The 20,181-nt window shown below is 44.7% G+C and overlaps 1 protein-coding gene across 1 annotated transcript in view; it reads right to left on the bottom strand.

The window, feature by feature from the left end:
• Positions 1-20,181, bottom strand: part of CEP95 (centrosomal protein 95) — a 622,972-nt gene that overhangs the window by 133,608 nt on the left and 469,183 nt on the right. The window contains exons 15-16 of the mRNA XM_086930924.1: positions 8,309-8,459; positions 6,533-6,702 (exon numbers count right to left, since the gene is read on the bottom strand). Of these exons, the coding sequence (XP_086787050.1) occupies positions 6,533-6,702; positions 8,309-8,459 (321 nt within the window). The remainder of the gene's footprint in view (positions 1-6,532; positions 6,703-8,308; positions 8,460-20,181) is intronic.

The following is a 20,181-nucleotide window of genomic DNA, read 5'->3' as shown; positions in this document are numbered from 1 at the left end:
ACTGGAATGACATTTCTTCTAACTAAGGGTGGATCCTTATGTTTATTTCATGTTAATAGGAGGACAACGTATCCACCTCTTAATTTTCGCTCAACCTCTTCACTCCCCTCTTTGTTCTTTGTGTATGTAAAGAAAGGAATAGGCTACTTACCAGTATACATCTGTTCTTTGCATGTAGGGCTGCTGACATTCCTATCTGTGCATAGATCGCCTCCTGGAAGAGTCTTCGAAGTATCACAAGATATGTGACTCCTCCCCTGGACTACAGTGCGCATGGGCATCTTCTCCATCCTCAGATTGTTTTTCGCCATTGTGGCAGAGATGGAGTATAGCCAAGTAAGAGATGGCCATGCAAAAGATATCTCAAGAGAGAATACTGCAGCTGCAACAGGCACCGGGGAGGAGGTTGAGCGATATGAATGTCAGCAGCCCTACATGCCAAGAACAGATTCATACTGGAAAGTAGCATATTCCGTTCAAGGCATGTGGGCTGCTGAATTCATATCTGTGCATAGACTGTATAGCAGTGTCTCCTCTAGCGGTGGTCACCTGTACCAGCTGCAGCAGTCTGAAAAAGGGTTTTAAGGACAGCCTGGCCTACAGCAGCTTGCTGCTTTGATTGCACGTCTACACAATACGGTTTAGTGAAAGTGTGTATGGTAGACCATGTTGCTGCCCTACATATGTCTTCAAGGGGAATAATCCCCAAGAAAGCCATGGATGCCCCCATTTTGCGCTTAGAGTGTGCTCTTGGGGGAACTGTTTGAGTGCGTTTAGCTTTTTGATAGCATATTTGAATGCATTTAACTATCTATCTGGCTATTCCTGATGTTGAGATGGGATTAACTTTATGTTGCGGTGCAAAAGCAACAAACAGTTGCTTTGTTTTTCGAAATGATTTAGTCCGGTCAACATAATATAGCAGAGCTCTCCTTACATCTAGTGTGTGTAGGGCTCTTTCGGCTACTAACTGTGGGTTTTGGAAGAAAACAGGCAGTTCTATTGATTGATTGATATGGAAAGTGGATATGACTTTTGGCATAAACTTAGGGTTTGTCCTAAGTATTACCCTATTTGCATGTACTTGCATGAAGGGTTCTTGAATTGTTAGTGCTTGAAGCTCACTTACTCACATGAGGCAGGTAATGGCAATCAAGAATGCCACTTTCCATGTTAGAAATTACAATTCACATGAGTGGAGTGGTTCCAAAGGAGGACCCATATGTCTGGAAAGTGCCAAATGTAAGTTCTAGACTGGTGAAGGTGGGTGTTTTGGAGGGATTATCCTTTTAAGACCCTCCATAAAAGCCTTGATTGGTGGTACCCTAAACAGGGAAAGGTGTTGCCTGTTTTGGAGATATGCTGCTATAGCTAGATTGTATCTTTGAAGATGCAAGAGGTAACAGATAATGTTTTGGATGGAAGCATCCAATGGATTGATTTGGTTATTGTTAATAGATTACAAATCTTTTCCATTTAGCTGCATAGCATGCTCTAGTAGTTGGCCTTTTTGCCTCCTTGATAATGTTCAGGCAATCAGGAAGTAAGTTAAGGTATCAGAACTCTAAGACCTCAGTAGCCAGATCGCTAGGTTCATCTGATTGGGATCTGGATATTGGATTTCTCCATGGTTCTGAGTTAAAAGGTGGGGCGAGAGGCGCAGTTTTTGATGGGAACTACTGAGAGTTCCAGGAGCGTTGTGTACCATGGCTGTCTTGCCCATGTGGGAGCAACCAGGATTATTGTGAGTGACTGCTGACGTAGTTTGCGTGCAACCAGCGGAATCAGTGGAGTTGGCGGAAAAGCGTACGTAAATCTGCCTGACCAGTTCACCCATATCGCATTGCCCTGTGACAACGGATGTGGGAACCTGGCGGCAAAGTACTGGCATTTTGAGTTTTCGTTTGTGGCAAACAGATCTATTTCTGGGCGCCCCCATTTCTGGAAGAATGGTTGGAGAACTTGGGGGTGAATCTCCCATTCGTGTAGCTGTTGGCTGTATCTGCTTAGCAGATCCGCTACTTGATTGTCTTTCCCTGGCAGGTGTTCTGCTAGGAGAAAAATGTTTCTTGGAATTGTCCACCTCCATACGCTCTGTGCTAAGTGGGACAGCTGTGGAGAGTGTGTCCCTCCTTGTTTCTGGATGTAGTACATGGCTGTCATGTTGTCCGTCCGGATCAACACGGCCTTGTTGTACAAGTATTTTTGGAATGCTTTTAGTTCCAGAAATATTGCTAGCAACTCCAAGTGGTAGATATGTAGTTTCTTTTGTTTTATTGTCCAGAGCCCTTGTACTGTGTATTGAAGTAAGTGGGCTCCCCAGCCTGTCAGTGATGCGTCCACTGTTAGTACTAGTTGTGGACCTGGCTCTTGGAACAGTCACCCCTTGGAAAGGTTTTGTGGGTTCCACCCCTGCAAAGAGTTGTAAGCACGACTGTCTACCAACACTAGGTCCTTGAGCTTGGCTCCACACCCGTGCTAGGCATTCTTGTAGTCGACGCATTTGAAGCCTGGCATGAGGGACAATGACTATGCAGGAAGCCATCATGCCTATGAGCTGCATGAACACTCGGGCTGGCAAAGAGTGTTGTGCTGAAATTTTTGAATGAGAGTTTGCATGTTGGCTATCCTGGCTGAATTTGGGTATGCCTTTGCTACTGAGGTGTCTATTGCAGCTCTCAGATATTGCTGTATGTGGGAGGGTTGTAGATGCAATTTTGGCTAGTTATGTCTGAGATGTATGGCTTGCACACTGCCTGTACGAGTTTGCTTTTATGAGCCAATCGTCCAGGTATGGAAACACATGGATGTGTTGCCTTCTGAGGTGTGCAGCTACTACCGCTAGACATTTTGTGAATACTCTTGGGGCTGTGGTTACCTCGAAGGGGAGAACCTTGAACTGAAAATGTTGACCGTCTATTGTGAACCTGAGGTATTTCCTGTGAGCTGGATGTATAGGTATGTGAAAATATGCGTCCTTAAGGTCTAACGTTGCTAGGTAGTCGCCTTGCTGGAGTAAAGGAGTACTTGTTGTAGAGTGATCATGTAGAAGTGCTCCGAGAGTATGTATTGGTTTAGCGGTCTGAGGTCCAATATTGGTCTGAGGGACCCGTCCTATTTGGGGATAAGGAAGTATAGCGAGTATACTCCTGTCCCTTGGTATTGAATAAGGACTGGCTCTATGGCCCCCTTTTCTAGCATGGATTTCACCTCTTGGTGTACAGGGTGATGTGTTCCTTGGACATAGGACAGTGTTTGGGTGGTATGTTGGGTGGAGTAGAAGTGAGTTCCAGGCAATAACCATACTGGATAATTTGACTCACCCACCTGTCTGTGGTAACTGCGTTCCAGACTGGTAGGAATTGTTTGACTCTGCCTCCGACTGGTGTTAGATGGTCTGGAGAGAGTATGATGAAGTCACTGTTAGGTGGCAGTGGAGGCTCTGGTGTTATTGCCTCCACGTCCTCTGCCCTTGTTATTATTGCCCCTATAACCTCCCCTGTTAGAGCCTTTGTTAAAGGAACTTTGGGTGTTGCTTTTATATGTAGAGGAAGTCTTAAGTGTTGCCTCGTGTGGTGCCTCTGTAGGAGGAGCGACAAAAGGAACCTCTGTGTTGTTGAAACTGCAGTGCGCCCATAGATTTAGCAGTTTCAGTATCTTTTTTCATTTTATCTAAAATGGTGTCTACTGCAGGGCCAAACAGGAAGTCTTGTTTAACTGGTTGGTTCAGGATGGTGGATTGCACCTCATTCTTAAAACCAGAGATGCATAGCCACGTGTGTCTGCATAGTAATACGCTGGTATTAATAGATCTGGCTGCTGTGTCGGCTGCGTCAAGCGCACATTTAATGGAGGCATTGGTAATAAATTTGCCTTCTTGAATGAGGTCATTAGCCTGAGCTTTGTAAGGTTCTGGCAGGTGTTGCATTAAATTCTCAAGCTGATCATAGTGTGCTCTATCGTAGCGAGCTAGTAGAGCCTGTGTGTTTGCGATTCTCCATGAATTAGAAGCCTGTGAGGCTTCCAATATTTTAGACTACTAGTCAGGAGGTGGAGCATCTCCTGTAGTTTGCTCTTTTCCGAGCGTTTGCTACGACAAGTTAGTCTAGAGGCAACTGGCCTTTAATATAGGCAGGGTCTGTATGGGCCGCTTTATTGATTTTTTTCAATCCTGGGATTGAGTACACGTGCTCTGGCTGGATCTTTAAATATATCTGGCGCATGTTTTAGTACCCCTTTTAGCATAGGAAGTGTTCTGACATTTTTCTCAGAGGTAGGAAAAGTGTCGAATAGAAAATCTTCTTCTACTGGGTCAGTGTGCATGTCGACCTTGTGGTATTTTGCTGCCCTATCTAGCAGTTGGTTAAAGACAATAGTGTTGTCGGCTTTGTAGGGTATGGGGAGGCATTGGGGATGGGTTGTGTGTCGTATGGATCATTCTGATCCTCCCATGTGTCATCTTGTGGATGTGGATCCTCTGGTTGATTAAAGTCATCTTGAGGATCTTCCCCCATGTTATCCTCATCATTATAGTCAGAATGTGTAGGGGAGTAGGGCACAAAAGGCATATTGGGATAGAAAGGAGGAGTAAAGTGCCTAGAGGGAGAAGTCTCGAAGTTCTTTTTTCTTCGGAGGAACAGGGGAAGGAGTGTCTGTGTCCAGTGGTCTCTTTTTCGGTAATAAACTGTAACTTTGTCAGTCTCAGGGTTTATATACAGTTTACATTGTTCCTCTGATTCCGGATCTGGATGGAAGAGTTCTTCTTCCACTGTCTGTGTCTTTGGCGCCGATGTTTTTGGCTTACTGACGTGTTTTTGACCATTTGGCTCAAAGGCCTTCGGTTGTGGAGTCTTTTTCGGCTCGACCGTTTCTTTGGGGTCGGTAACCTTTTTAATTCAATGTTTTTTGATGGTTTAACCGTCTTTTTCGGCTCGCTGTCTGTCTTTGGGTTGACGTCTTGTTTCGGATCGACTGGAGCTTTTGGATCGATATGCTTTTTATGTTAGACAGCTTTCCTAGGCTCAATGTCTTTTGTCGACTGGATTACTTTTTTCGGTTCGACAGATTTTGTGATCGTGTTTTTGTTTATCTCCACTCTTTTTAGGATCGACGGCCTTCTTTGGGTCGTGTGTTCCTTTTGGATCGACGACCCGCTTTGGTTCGAGGCTTTTCATCGGCTCGACGGCCTTCGGCTCGATAACCTTTTTGGGGTGGGCGACCTTCTTTGGGTCAACGACTTTTGGCTCTACGGCCCTCTTCGGTTCGGCGACTTTCGGTTCAACGACCCTCTTGGGGTCGACGACCCTCTTGGGGAGAACGTTACTTGGACATGGGGTATCTGAAGGCTTTGTTTTTTGGCTTCGGAGCCGAGCCGGAAGGCAGGGCTTCTGAAGGAGCTTGTCGATCTCGGCTAAGGCCTTTAGTTGATGCTTCGACCGGAGCCTTCGGTTTTGGGACAAGCGGCGTTGGGGGTTGTGTACTCACGATATGCCCCGGTGGGATGTCGTCGTCGGAGTCCGACTGGTCCTCGACGGTGACGATCTCTAGATCTGAGTCCGCCGCTTCTGGTAGGCAGTGTTCATCATCGAAGATGTTCTCCGGTTCCGGTCGCTGCATCTCTTGTTTAGCGGCCTGTCGAATCCGGATGGTTTTCTTCGAACGGAATTGGGCACAAGCTGGGCAATTTTCTTCGTTGCGCTCTGGTGACAAGCACTTGTTGCATACTGTATGTTTGTTGGTATGCGGGAACTTGGAGTGGCATTATGGGCACCTTTTGAACGGACTCCTTTCCATCGACAGCAGGCCCACGTGACGTCGAAAGGCCCAACGGCCCGCGTCGACAACCGGATCAAGATGGAAAGTTTGGTCGAGTTAAGAAATACCGAGTGAGAACAATACTGTCAAAGTCGAAGGCCTTTTGGCCTTTTAATGAAGTTTAGTTTCGGTTCCGAAGTTGGAGTAGAGGAATAACATCCGAACCCAAAGGCGGAAAAAAACAATCTGAGGATGGAGAAGATGCCCATGCGCACTCTAGTCTAGGGGAAGAGTCACCTATCTCGTGATACTTTGAAGACTCTTCCAGGAGGCGATCTATGCACAGATATGAATTCAGCAGCCCACATGCCTCGAACAAGTGGCATTCGCAAAAGCATGTGCTCCCTGCATTTTCCTTTTGTTAAGAAAGTAGTTGTGAAAAAAAAGTTGTTCTACAATATAGCTATCCTCAAATTCACATCTTGAAAAATGTTATCCAGCTTCAGGGAAAACTGGTATCTTCTCCTACTGTTTCCAATGGCATAGATGTATATCAAGGCAATCCTTTTCACAGTCACACCTGTACAATTATTCCCTGACTTTGAGAGGGCAGGGGGTCTCATACTACCTGGACATCAAAGAAGTCTACTGGCAGTCAGAAAATCCTGCATTTATATAATATGCGGACGCTTCTTTATCAAAGGGTTCACCTAATATGGTTCCTCTGTTGAAAACCTGTGACAACAAAGGACTTGATTCTCTAATATGCCCAACGTACTTCATTTTGAAGCCTTGCCCTGCTCCGCTCTTCTTCAGATGCAGACCTGCTCAGTTGTTCAATCTGAGAAAACTGCTGCTTCCACATTTTGTTGAGAGTGTGAGGTGATATGTGCAAGTATGGGAACTCCTCCATCAACAGCGGTAGCAAATCGTTGTCTTTTATTTTCACTGCAGGGTGAACAAATAAAATAGATAAGTGTTTACAAGAAAAAGGTCAGCATGAAAATTCACCATTAGATATTGCATTTACGTTATGTCAAACGTTTGTCCTATTAAACCGAAGTGTGTTTCCAGTTGTTAAGCTCTAAAATAACAAGAGTATGCACTTAAAATTTACTCTAGATGCCACTCTGTAATGTATTTATTCAAGGAAGTGCACAAATTTGAAGAGTAGTGAAGATAATTAATAAACTAATGTTGGTAGTTAACAACTTTATCAGTCCCCATCATAAATATATATTTTATAACTATAAAATAAAATTAGGGCCAGCTGAATATTATGTTGGTATTTTACAGTTAAAAATGCTATGCTTCTGCTCAAGAATCTCAATATTACACATTAAGGATGTATCAGCGAAATAATGAAAATAACAAAAACATTACCTGACCTGATAAAGTGAGCAAACCTAGTTATGTTGTTTTTATTCTAAAAATCACACACTCTGGGACTGCTTAATGCGGAGCACAGACATATCTCAAAGTAACGTTTTGTATATTGAAAGTTGTGCTTTTACTCCTCAACCCCAACTGAAAATGGTGAGGTTCATCCAGAAATAGGCCTGTAGAAACTTTCAGTACTTGGCTGCAGCTACTGAGAAGCCCTGCCATCAATGTTAACTAATGTAACTCGGGATGGTCAGAAAATTCCAATTTGCTGGTTTTAGCATTCTAGTAGAGACACAGTGTCTAAGATTGCTGGCAGAGCAAGTGAGGGTGTTCCCAGGTAATACCTCATATACCAGGATAAGGGCCTGGAATGCACAAATTCTCACTGGGATAGATAAACGAAGTGTGTCAAACATAGGTTAACTGCAGAATTTTGGCCCGTTAAACTTTTTCAGAACTATCAGATTAATTGCAGTTGTCATAGTGTAAGATGAACTGCCTCAAAGCACCAACCACAGTGACGTGAAGGTGCGACTCTAAAGATGGTAACAGATTATAACATTGAGGGTATATGTATGATTATTGATAATGCAGTTGAATAATTTAAAAGCTAAAAATGTACTTTACTACCAATCTTCTAAATGTTAGTTGATCGAAAGTTAGATTTTACTATTTATTAACGTTGTGTCTGTGTTCTAAATGGGGTTGATGATTAGTAACATTATTAGTAGGGTAGATACTAAGAAAAGTACTAATATGTTCTTTCAGTATAGCTACTTACAAATCTGCATACTTCATAATGCTGCAAATCTAACACACATTTGCTTGTTTTATAGTTATAGTGGTTAATAGATGGCTTTTACCACATATGTAAATCCTGAGAAAAATATTTTCTGCACCCACCTACTTTTTACAACTGGGTAATCAATCTAAATATAATCAGTGACATAAAAAATACCTTGCAAACAAAGAAAGGCATTTGCAAGTATTGAACACATAGGTCTGTACAGAAATACGGTAACATCTGTTATAAGAATCAGACACAGAGGGTCATAAAAAAAGCAGGAGGAATGTTGTGGCCAAGTACATTCTGGCTACTCGTTTGAACACTTATTCTTGGAGTTCACTGCAAGGCAGTTTTCAATGCGTACAGAACTGCAGTTCTTACTTGGAGTTGCTTTCCTTGGCTTCACTAATCCGCCCCCTGAAATCCACTGGCTCGGTCGGGACTTCTGAGGTGTGGTTTTTCTAGAATAAACTTTGGCCGGGTGAGGAGTTTTTGGAAGATCTTGAAAGATGTTTTCCTTATATTCTTGTTCCTTTGGAGAAAATAGCAAGCATATGGAAATCAGGTATAAAAGGTGCTGAATTTCAAAGTCTTGAGTGTCACAAGAGGATAACTATATGCCATTTCAGTTTTTGTAAATTTAGGTATGTTTCTAATCCAATCAGGGTAGAATTTGACGTGAGACACTGCATTAACTATTAAATGGACACTGCAGACCATTCATTTGCTTTTCTGATCATTTAAACCATGCATTAAGCAAAAAGTGAATACCTATTTTATTTAGGAGATTTTAAGAAATGCATATAGAAAAGCTTATTAATCTAGTCTAATTTCATTCTAGGTTCAAACAAGCCCATGAGCACGGCAGCAGCTGTTTCCTGTGAAGAACTGTCGAAGGATCAGCAGACTTTTGTCACAACGATGATGGGTATTAATGTCAAGAAGGACGATAGCACCCAGCTTAGTCTGCAGATTAGTCTCTGTTTATCGACTGAGCCTTTTTTATAGGGCATGAATTCTTTGTCTTAATACAGGCACTTTGCTTGTTTTTTCTTTTTACTTTTAATTGAATTTTGCAGTTACGTTGAGCCCCACTGAGCATCAAGTTGTAAGTGAGGGTGTTCTAAATTACGAATGAGTTTTTTCATGGCTAATATATCGGAACAATAGATACTGCTGCTCTACAGAGGGTGGATTTACTTTTTCCACTGTTGAACTCTTGTTAGTTTGGCTGCCCCAATCATTGAGGTGTAACATACAAGTCTGCCTTTATCTTGAGTACATTCCCTTTAGGTCTGAGGCACAACAAAAGTGTTTTCACCTAGAATGGTGGTGGGAAACGCAAAATGAATTTCAGTACATTAGACGTGCTTTTTCAAAAGGGGGCAATTTTGGGGCAGTCCCACCACATGTGAAGGGTGGTGCCTACCGTAACACATCTACCTCATCGATGATCTGAAGCCACTGGGTAAAATGATTAATCTATTCTGAGGAAAATAGCAGTTATAAATTAACTTATAAGGAGTCTCTTTGTTACACAGGCTAATAGAGCGTACTATCCCCCCAGTCTTGTTATGCCCCTTGCTCTGCTCAAATTGGTTCTATCAATAGTTTTTAAATGCCTGGGATCACACCCTTAGTGGGAAGGAGTCGGCATATTGTTTTTTTAAAGGGTGTTGTATCTTATCCTGGTAGCTGCCTCCTCGACTGTAGGATGCCTTATCCAATGCTGTACTTGTGCGTACCTCAACTAATCCATTTCTTATAGTCAGAATTCCAATTTGCACTGGCTGAAGGACTTTATAACATTTTTATTGTGAGACATGTCTGACATTGATGATGGAAAGAGGAAGAATTCTGCACAATTTTTGTGTCTGTGAATTTAGGATTAATGTGGATGGAAATGCATGGAGAGTGGAAAATAGGTTAGTATTGCAAGGTCCTCAGGATAAAAGGTGCTACAGCCAGCACCACTGGTGGAGCGAATGTGGAGAAACAGGTTCACCTTTGCATCTGCTTTTTGAGATGAATTACTGTCCTGAAGAGTGACAGAATATCTGGAAGAGAAGTGTGTATTTTTTTTGTGCTGCCAAGGAAAAAAGTGTTTCATCTTCCCTTTGGAGAAAAGATGCCTCTGGACTCATTCAATTCCTGCTCTTCCAGAAATACCTGAAGAGTGTTTCTACACCGTCACATAAGTGGACTGCGGGGTGGTTCAAGCCAATTCCATAAGGTTTGAACCTTACTAGATTGAACCCTTAACTTTCTCCCCTCATTCTTGTTCTGATAATACATTGTTGTACAACTGCCCCCCTGAACCAACAGTCGATTGGTTGCATAGGCGAATAAGACTTAACACTCACGTGGACTGCTCTACATGACAATAGATTTATATTGGAAAATTGCATCTTTACAGACAACTTCATTTGGACTATCAGGATGTTCACGTATGCTCCCCAGCCTGGCATTTAGGATTATGACACTGGATTGGGCGGGTAAGGTTGCTAAAAATGTGCTGTCTCTAACAGGACTCTGACTTTTACATTCAATACTATGTTTTCTGGCAGCAGTTTACCTTTTTCCATTGAGAGCGAGGAATTTGTTGTTCATAAGCTATAAAGTTTAAATGATGTGCAAATTAAATCATCTGCCTCTTTTAGTGCTCGTAGACTTATTGCAGATGCAACTGCATAGCTCAATGTTGAGGGGATATAATGCTTCTATGTCAAGGTTCTCAATGGTGTAGCTATAGACGAGGGTGAAAACCTCAACATCAAGCAAGTTATTGTCAAACATATCATTTTTAAACCATTCATTAATATGGTGTGGCTCAATGTCAACAGATCCCCTGCCGTTGCTGGAGCAAAATCGCCGAAAACCAACTACACGCAAACCTCGCTCTCAGCCCACCCACCGAACCCTCCAACACCCACAACGCTGCCCACAGCCTCAGATGCTGGAACGAGGACTGCGCCAACACCCTCGCCCCGCTGAAGAAACCCCCCCTCAGAGACACCAGCAAGAGGGTTCACCCCAGAACTACCAGCCTCCAAGCAGGCCTGCCGGAAACTAGAGAAGAAATGGCACAGTGAACAAACTCCGGACAGCCACGCAGCACACAAGGACGCCATCAGCAACCACCAGCACCTCATCAGGGCGGCCAAGAGGACCTCCTTCAAAGACCGCCTCGACAACAATGCACACAATAGTAAGGAGCTCCTCAACATCATGAAGGAACTCTCCAACCCCAGCTCCAACACCAATGAAATCCTGCCGTCGCAGCCCTGTGCGACTCTCTCGCCACCTTCTTCCACCGCAAAATAGCAGACATCGACTACAGCTTCAACACCCAGACAGCCCCAACAGACAGCAACACAACAGACCATCCGTACACCATCGACCACGACCCCCTGCTAGCCTGGGCCAGCGTGAGCATCAGACATCTAGACCATGCACTCAATCCACTCCGGCTCTCCGTCGGACCCATTCCCGCACCACGTCTTCAACAGAGCAAGCAGCACCATCGCACCCCACCTGCGCAACGTCATCAATCTCTCCGTCGAGACTGCGACTTTCCCAGAGATCTGGAAACACGCCAAGATCAACGCCCTACTCAAAAAACCTAAGGCAGACCCAAGAGACCTCAAGAACATCCAGCCCATCTCTCTGCCCCCCTTCCCAGCCAAGGTCATTGAGAAAACCGTCAACAGACAGCTAACCCGATACCTCGAAGAAAACAAAATCCTGGACCCTTCCCAGTCAGGGTTCCGCAGCAACCACAGAACCGAGACTCCCCTCATCGCCGCCACCAACATCAGGACCCTGCTGGACAATGGCAAGACCCCAACACTCATCCATCTAAGACCTCTCTGTCGCCTTCGACACAGTCTGCCACCGCACACGCTTCCACACCGCAGGGATCCGAGACAAGGCTCTGGATTGGACCACCTCCTTCCTCTCTGGCAGAACCCAGAGCGTCTGCCTCCCCCCATTCTGTTCCAAAGCCTCAGAGATCATCTGCGGCGTACACCCCAGGGATCCTCCCTCAGCCCAACGCTGTTCAACGTTTACCTGGCCCCGCTCGAACACGTAGCCCGACAGCACAACCTCAACATAATCTCCTGCGCCGACAACACTCAGCTGATCCTCTCCCTCACCAAGGACCCCATCACAGCCAAAGCCAACCTCCTTGAAGGAATGAAGGCTGTCGCCGACTGGATGAAGACCAGCCGTCTTAAGCTGAACTCGGACAAGACGGAGGTCCTCATCCTCAGCTCCAACACTTCAGCCTGGGACGACTCCTGGTGGCCGACTGCACTGGGGGCAGCCCGACACCCACCGACCATGCATGCAACCAGGGAATCATCCTCTACTCAACGCTCTCAATGAGCAATCAAGTCAACGACGTCTCCTCCTACTGCTTCAACACCCTCCACATGCTCCGCAAGATCTACAGATGGATCCCGACAGTTACAAGAAAGACAGTCACCCAGGCCCTCGTCAGCAGCAGACTAGACTACGGAAACGCCCTCTACGCGGGAGCCCCGACCAAGCTCATCAACCAACTAAAACGTATCCAAAACGCTTCGGCACGACTGATCCTCGACGTACAATGCCACGGCCACATCACCCCCACCTGAGAAACCTGCACTGGCTCCCCGTCAACAAGGATATCCTTCAAGCTCCTCATCCAAGCACACAAGGCACTTCACAAGACTGGCCCAGTCTACCTCAACAGACGGCTCTCCTTCTACATCCCCAACCGCCAGCTACGCTCTGCCGACCTCTCACTCGCCACCGTCCCGCGCATCTGAAGAACAACCACCGGAGGGAGATCCTTCTCCCACCTCACCGCCAAGACATGGAACACCCTCCCACTGAGCCTACGGCAGACACAAGACCTGCTGACCTTCAGGAGGATACTCAAGACCTGGTTGTACGATCAGCATCCCCCCCCCCCCCCCCCCACCCCCCCACCCCGAGACCCTCGTGGGTATGTAGTGCGCTTTACAAATGGTTGATTGATTGAATGTCAAACACCCTTTTGAAGGAGGAAACAGCCTTTACAAGGAAGTTTTTACCTTGTTAAGCCTTTACAACTCATCTTTTAGCACAGATATTTTTGCAGCGAATATGCATTTAAAACGCATGCCAATACAACGAATTTAAGCTAAGTTGAGCGGGAGGGGGTCTCGCTCCACAAATACATTGTTTACTAATTTAAAAACAATGTGTGGTATTGACGTGTTTTAAAGGCATTTTTGCTATAAAAATATGTGCGCTAAAAATGCGTGTAAAAGGCATGCGATGTACTGTTGTACAACCTTGTGAAGGGCAGAGATCATGTTAGTTCTCAAAAAGACTTGTATGCGCTGTTCGTGGGGCTGCGTCAATGTTTACATGCCTCTTCTCTGGTGCTTTTGCTGGTGTGGGACCCTAAGGCAGAGGGTCCTGATGCTTTTCAAACACGGCTCCACAGTACGCTGAGACAAGTTCCTATTGTATAGACCACCTTATGGTAAATGTTTCTACCCTCATGAGAACTGTTCATCTTTAGGGGGCCAACATACTGAAGGAGATTATTTTAGTCAAATGTATTTTATAGTGCTGATTATTAAATAAAAACTGTTGTAATTAAATGCAGTTAAAAGGTACATTTCAAAATAAAGACAGAAATTATGCCCCTTTATACATCTATTGTTTCTAAAAAAATGTTTTAGGAAATACATGTTTATATTTAAAATGAATTTCAGCATTCTTCACATAGGTGCTGCAATTTTCAGTTTATGAAAATCAAAAGAAAATCCCATGGGGAGAAAACAGGAAGGATAAGTTATTTACCTTTGATAACTCTTTCAAGTGGATATTTTAATGAACCACAGATTCCTCACTGTGTGACTCCTACCCTACACCAGCCTGGATCCAAACACTCACAACAACTCATTCAGAACTGAGGAACCACCTGCTTTTATCGCAAGTTCATCACACCTCCAAACATGGTAACACAAAGCCACTTATAGGCACCACCACATGTGCGGTCAGTTTATCCCCTATTTTATTCCACACCCTCAGATGTAAAGACAAAATTGAAGTTGCACTGGCTGTATGCAAAACTAGTGTGGAACCTTGTTCAATTCTGAAAGTCCACTCTAAAGAAAGGGGAGATGACAAGGTTCTTAAAGTCCTGCCAAAAGGTAAGCAATGTATTCTTTTGATGTATATTCCAATCAATCAATCAATTTTTTTCAATCAAAAGGAATGTTTATTTAGACCCTTAGTCCTTAAACATAAAAGAGCATTTCAATCTTTTCATAATACAATATCATTAAATAGTTTATACACAATAAAATTACAATTCCATGATAAATAATTATTTATTTTCCCAAATCTAATTCATTATATCCTAAAATATAATTCCTAAAATTCCCAATTTTATAAACTCTTAAAATCTTTTCTAGTTTCGAACATAAATCTCCCCAGTGCACATGCTATGTACAAATAGGACATTTCCGTTAGCAAGTCTGCTGCCTGTGCACGGTTCTATTCGTAATCTTAATACTTAATTTCTAAGACAGCGATTGGGAAATATATCTATGTACAGGAACTGTTGTTCAGATTGCCATGATTTAGTCATAAAATCTACAGGTTTTTTTCCCCTCAAGGGACTGGCGATCCTGTTCTTGAGAGGTTTCCTTCCCTAGTATCTTCAGTTCTCGTCTTAAAACAACATTTTGTAAATCATGAGGGTGCAGTTAAACTCCAAATTCCCTACATGCTGTATCTCACTCTGCAAGATTTCCCTTTTGCACAATTCTGCATTTGGGTTTTTTATACATTTTCCCTCTTCAATATCCCACCCTCTTTTGCCACTCATATACAATATTTTGGCTCCACATTGGAGCAAAGGCAGTATCACTGCCATATATGATTTCAAGACAGGTCTGTCTGACCTTTCTCCATAATTTCTATTACATTTTTTCAGCCCACAAACCGAGGTCAACTTAGTGCATTCAAATGAGAATCCCATTTTAGCGATCTTTCGAATCATACTCCTAAATATTTATACTTATTTACTATTGCCAGCTTTGTGGAGCCCAGGAACCAACTAAATTTCTTTCTTTTTGTGCCAAAGCTCAAACCCTTAGTTTTTTCCAGATTTACAACACATTTTTTCTGACTGCAATATTCATTAAAAACATCCAGCTTCCTCTGCAGACCTATCTCTGTTCTATCTCAGATTACCAGATCATCTGCGTAGAATAAGCAAGCAATGCGTTTCACACCTAATTTAGGACTAGCACCCCGTACCTTATTTAAAGTGTCTGGTAAGTCGACTGTAAACAAAGAGAAGAGCAAGGGAGGCAAGGCATACCCTTGTCCTAACCCATTTTTGATTGGTATCTTCTTTGACAATGTCCAATCTGTGTCCAGAATGATGTATATTCTGAACTACAGACTCTTCACCTTGTGAATCAGTACCAAAGCAATGAGGCTGCCCCTTGCGCCAGTAAGTACTTGTGGACAGAATGGGCAAAATGGCCTTCCCCGTGGACCTTCAAATCAATACAGTGATACTGGGTGAAAGTATAGACAGAAGCTCATGTGGTAGCCCTGCAAATGTCCAGAAAAAGAGAACATAAAGATGCTGTGGTTGCAGCTTTTGCCTTACTGAAAATATGCACTAATGCAGTCAGGAGGGTCCTTTTTAGCCACAGCATACCACCAATTGATGCATAGAACAATCCACTGGGATAAAGTCTGCTTCTGAATTGCTTCTCCTGCCTTCACAACATTGAACTCCAGGAAAAAACTGATGGACAGTACTAGTTAGTCCTATCAATATAGCAGATAATGGCTTGTTGCGGGTCCAACCAGTGTAGACACTTCTCTTTTGTTAATTGTGGAAGAGACAAGAACATGGGAAGCGTAATGGGTTGCCCTATGTGGATAGAGGCAACCACTTTTGGGAGAAAGGATGCACAGGTCCTATGCACCAATCTGTCAGGCATACAGTTAGTATAAAATAGTTGAACTGGCAAGGTTAACAGCTCAATGAAGCAATGCGCAGAAGCAATTGCAAATAAGAAACAAAGTTTTCAATGTCAAAATTCTTAAGAGTACTGCCATGCAGAGGCTTGTGGGGCTAACTTACTTTCTTCCGCACCAAGCACCAGGCACCATATCTAGCAGAATGGCTTGAATATATAGACTTGATGGAAATGCGGCAGGCAGCCAGAATGACATTCACCATTTAAAAAGAAAGATTGACACTTCTCAGCAGCCTGCATAAAAGTGTAGATTGTGGAGGTTGGGTGTAGCATGCAGCTGCTGGGACCGCAAATCCTCCCAAAGAGGCAGTAGAAGTAAAGGGTAGATGCTCGGAGTTAAGAATACCAGTCTCCGGGTGCACAATGCCCCTTTAGCGATGGCACGCACATTTGCCAGTTACTACAGGCGATTGTATGCAGCACAAACCCCCGATCTACCACTTCGCGCTCTCCTCGATAGGGGCAGCGTCGGTCTCCGCCGGCTGGAAGCAGTCGCCCAGAAGGACCTGGACCGCCCCATCTCCAAGAAAGAAATTGAGGAATTAATTTCCCTCACATCATCTGGTAAAACTCCTGGACCGGACGGCCTTTCCCAAGAATACTATGCGTAATAGCGTGACACCTTGGTGCCCCATTTGGCCGGCCTTTTTCAGGAAGCCCTTAAAAAGGGCTCCTTTCCGCCCGAAACAAACATTGCCACTAATGTTGTCTCCCCAAAATCCCAGCCTCCCTCTTGTGAATGCGCGGACTACCGTCCACTATCCCTCCTTAATACAGAGATCAAACTGTTCGCCACCATCCTGGCTCAGCGACTGAAGCTGTACTTGCCCTCACTAGTCCATCGGACCAATGCAGCTTTTTGCCCAAACGCGCAACTCGTCATTGCCTCCGGGGGTTACAACTGGCTCTGGCCCATCGGCACTTACTCACTCCTTATTTAGCTCTCCTCCAGATAGATTTTGAAAAAGCTTTCGACTCGATGGATTGGGCGTATCGCCAAAACGTGTTGCTCGAGATGGTATTCCAGCCAAAACTCCTGGCACTGGTCCGGGTACACTATGCGCAGCCGCGAGCGTGTTTGTTGGTAGACTGAGTCTATCCGATGCCTTTCCCATTTCTAGGGGCACGTGTCAGGGCTGCCCCCTCTCTCCCTTACTGTTCGCTCAGGCGATGGAACACCTGGGGTCCTTGGCGCGGGTGGACGACTGCATTAGGGGATGGTGTGGCCAAGGACCGAAGCAGGCAAAATCGCGATATACGTAGATGATGTCCTGCTTCTTCTGGCCGAGCCCGCCTCCTCGGGCCACTTTGTCTCCAGTTGCTGCAGGCGTTTGGGCAGGCATCAAGTCTGCAACAACCCCGGAAAATCAGTTTTGGTCCCACTTCATCTGTCAATGGACTGCTATGACTAGCAGTCTAATATTCCGCTTCGGCGCAACTCCTTTAAGTACTTGGGAATATGGATTAGGACCCTGCTCCCAGAGTTGGGTTGGTCCCTCAACGTGGCCCCACTGGTCAAAAAGGCCAAAGAGGACCTTCAAAAATGGAAGACACTACCCTTGAACCCTCTGGGTCGGGTTGCTTGGTTTAAAATGTTGATCCTTCCGAGGTTTCTAATTAACTCCAGAACACCCCGCTTTGTTTCCCTAGGTCCTGATTCATTCAGGGGTTCAAAAACTGGGACCTCATCGGTATTACACAACTTCGGAACATTTGGGTTGGAGGTCATATGCTCTCCTTCCAGGACATGCAAACCTGTTACTCCCTACACCCCTCCCAATTTTATAAATACTTGCAGTTGTGACATGCCCTCCACGCACACATCAGTGATGATACTCGGCTCCCGGGATATAGCCCCACTGAGGCCCAGACTCTGTTGGGGGATTTGGACGGGGGGCATCTCCCACTTCACTGGATAAATTGATAGATCAATAGGTAGAATGGGTGGGCCCTCTGGACGAGGTGGACTGGCGTGATGAGCTCATGGCGCCTAAGACAATCACCGCTTCTGCCAAACTTAGGCTAATCCAATTTTATTATTTACACGCCGCTTAGCTCACTCCATTGCGCCTTCACCGAGCGGGCTTGCGCTCTGATGCGTCATGTGCAAGGTGCGGCCAAGATCCTGCAGATTTTCTTCATGTAGTCGGTCCTGTACCCGGCTTACGAGCTTTTGGGAGGCCATTGAAGAGGCGCTTACGGAGGACCTAGGGTGGGCGTTTCCTCGCGCTCCTCGTCACTCACTATTAGGGATAACAGACGGGCTAGATGGGTCCCGGAACGACAAGTCCTTTTTCAACAAAGCCATGATTGTAGCTAAGCGCAACATAGAAGGGGCATGACTATGTCCGATCCACCAACCCTGGGAAAGTGGCGCAAGGGAGTGGACTGGTGCGCGACACAAGAAAAAGTTCTATACATGGCACGCGGATGCCCCAAGAAATATTGGAGGGTGTGGGGTAAATGGCTGGGGGCTGTCAGGGACATTGAATGAGATGTTAAACCTTCTTGCTGACATGTACTCCTTGGGGTGTGGAATTAAGGGTTGTTTTGATATTGACGCTATAAATGAACATTTGCCATCCGTGATTTTGCTGATTTATTTGTACGTTTTAAACCCAATAAAATTTGAGTATCAAAAAAGAACACCAGACTCCAAGCCCATCCATGGTGATATCAGCAAGAGTTGTGCTCTGTACCAACTTTCTTCAGGATGTTCGGGATCACGAGCAGTAGCGGAAATGTGTATGTTCAGGAGGCCAAAGTACCACTTAAGATATAAAATGGAAAACAGGAGTACAGAACACCCAACACTGAGGGTTTTTGGATGTAGCAAAAAGATCTACCAAGTATTTGCCCCACTAGGCAAAGATACCCTGTGACACCTCTGGGAACAGATGTCACTCGTGGTTGGGTAGATCATCCCTCCTGAGTTTGTCTGCTCTGGTGTTGAGATCCATGTAATGACAGTCAGTGACACAGCATCAACGCCTCTAGAGAGCATGTGACACTGCGCCGCCCTAAGTGTTGAAGTAGGACATGGCTGTTGTGTTGCCCGTAAGCAACAGTACTGATCTGACCTTGTTGGAAGGTAGAAAGATGTGGAAAGGATATGTAATATAAACTTGCCACTTATCGGCAAGAATTATAGCACAAAATGGAAAAACTTCTGCCTCCCCTCAGGCCGACACTGGTGGGCTAAAATATGGCACTAAATGCCAAGGAGGGGTATATTAAAGACAATGGTACATAAGAGGCCAATAAGGTCGTCAGGTAGCCTGTGCTACTATTATTCAAAAGAGCGTTTAGTCAGCAAGAGCAGAAAAAAGTTTTGAGGACTGGTTACGCAATGTATGCAGGGACACAAGGTTGGAATTACATCACATTTATTAATAGCATAAATGGAGTGTCAAAATTCTGCTATTTAACTGATAGTTTTAGTACTAGTGACATTTAAAATGACATTGCATTGACAACATTGAAAAACTCCAAATTAAATTAATACAAAGAAGAACTTTTGGTTGTAAAAGGTTGACGTTGTTTCGATTTCATAAATGTGATATCATCATCAGGACGAAAGCAAGTGTAAGGAAGAGGAATCTATCAGGGCGAGAAAACAGGATATCAACGATCTGTCCCAAGTGGTTAACATTTACATTGTATACAAAACCAATTTTTTACAAAATCGAGGAGCCAGGGGTAGGAAAACAAAAATGTTACATCAAGGAGTGCCGGCATGAGAGCACAGAGCTAGCTGGCCCGGAGTATCAGGGTAAGGGCTGAATCATACCTGCCAGGAAGCAGCAAGAGGAAGCCACTACCTTAAAGGTAACAGAGCGTCAAGCAAGGTGGAAGCACAAAAGTGCCAGAAATAGAGAGTTTAAAAACTGCATAAGTCGTTACGTCAGCTACGGAGGGGAAGCCATGCAGGGGTGACAGTGTAGCCGAAAGACAGTGCACAGTAAAAGCAAGCACTATCAGTGGTGTACTAATAATTAGGTAATGGCCCGAGGGCTTGAGTGCGGCAGGAAGGTACGCAGCTTGTTCATCTGATAGTGACTTCTAGCTGCAGATTCCTTACCTTTGAATCAGATACCAGAGCCATACCATCCCGGCGGTGGGTTGAGGACTCATGAACTAGATTAAAGTCTTGCAGGACTGATCGGGCAAAGCGACAGTCCCTACGCACTTGACCATCAAGACAAT

The sequence above is a fragment of the Lissotriton vulgaris genome, chromosome 7, assembly GCF_964263255.1.
Source record: "Lissotriton vulgaris chromosome 7, aLisVul1.2, whole genome shotgun sequence".
NCBI lineage: Eukaryota > Metazoa > Chordata > Amphibia > Caudata > Salamandridae > Lissotriton > Lissotriton vulgaris.
Note: the sequence above shows the minus strand (reverse complement) of the source record. Positions and strands in the feature narration are given on the sequence as shown.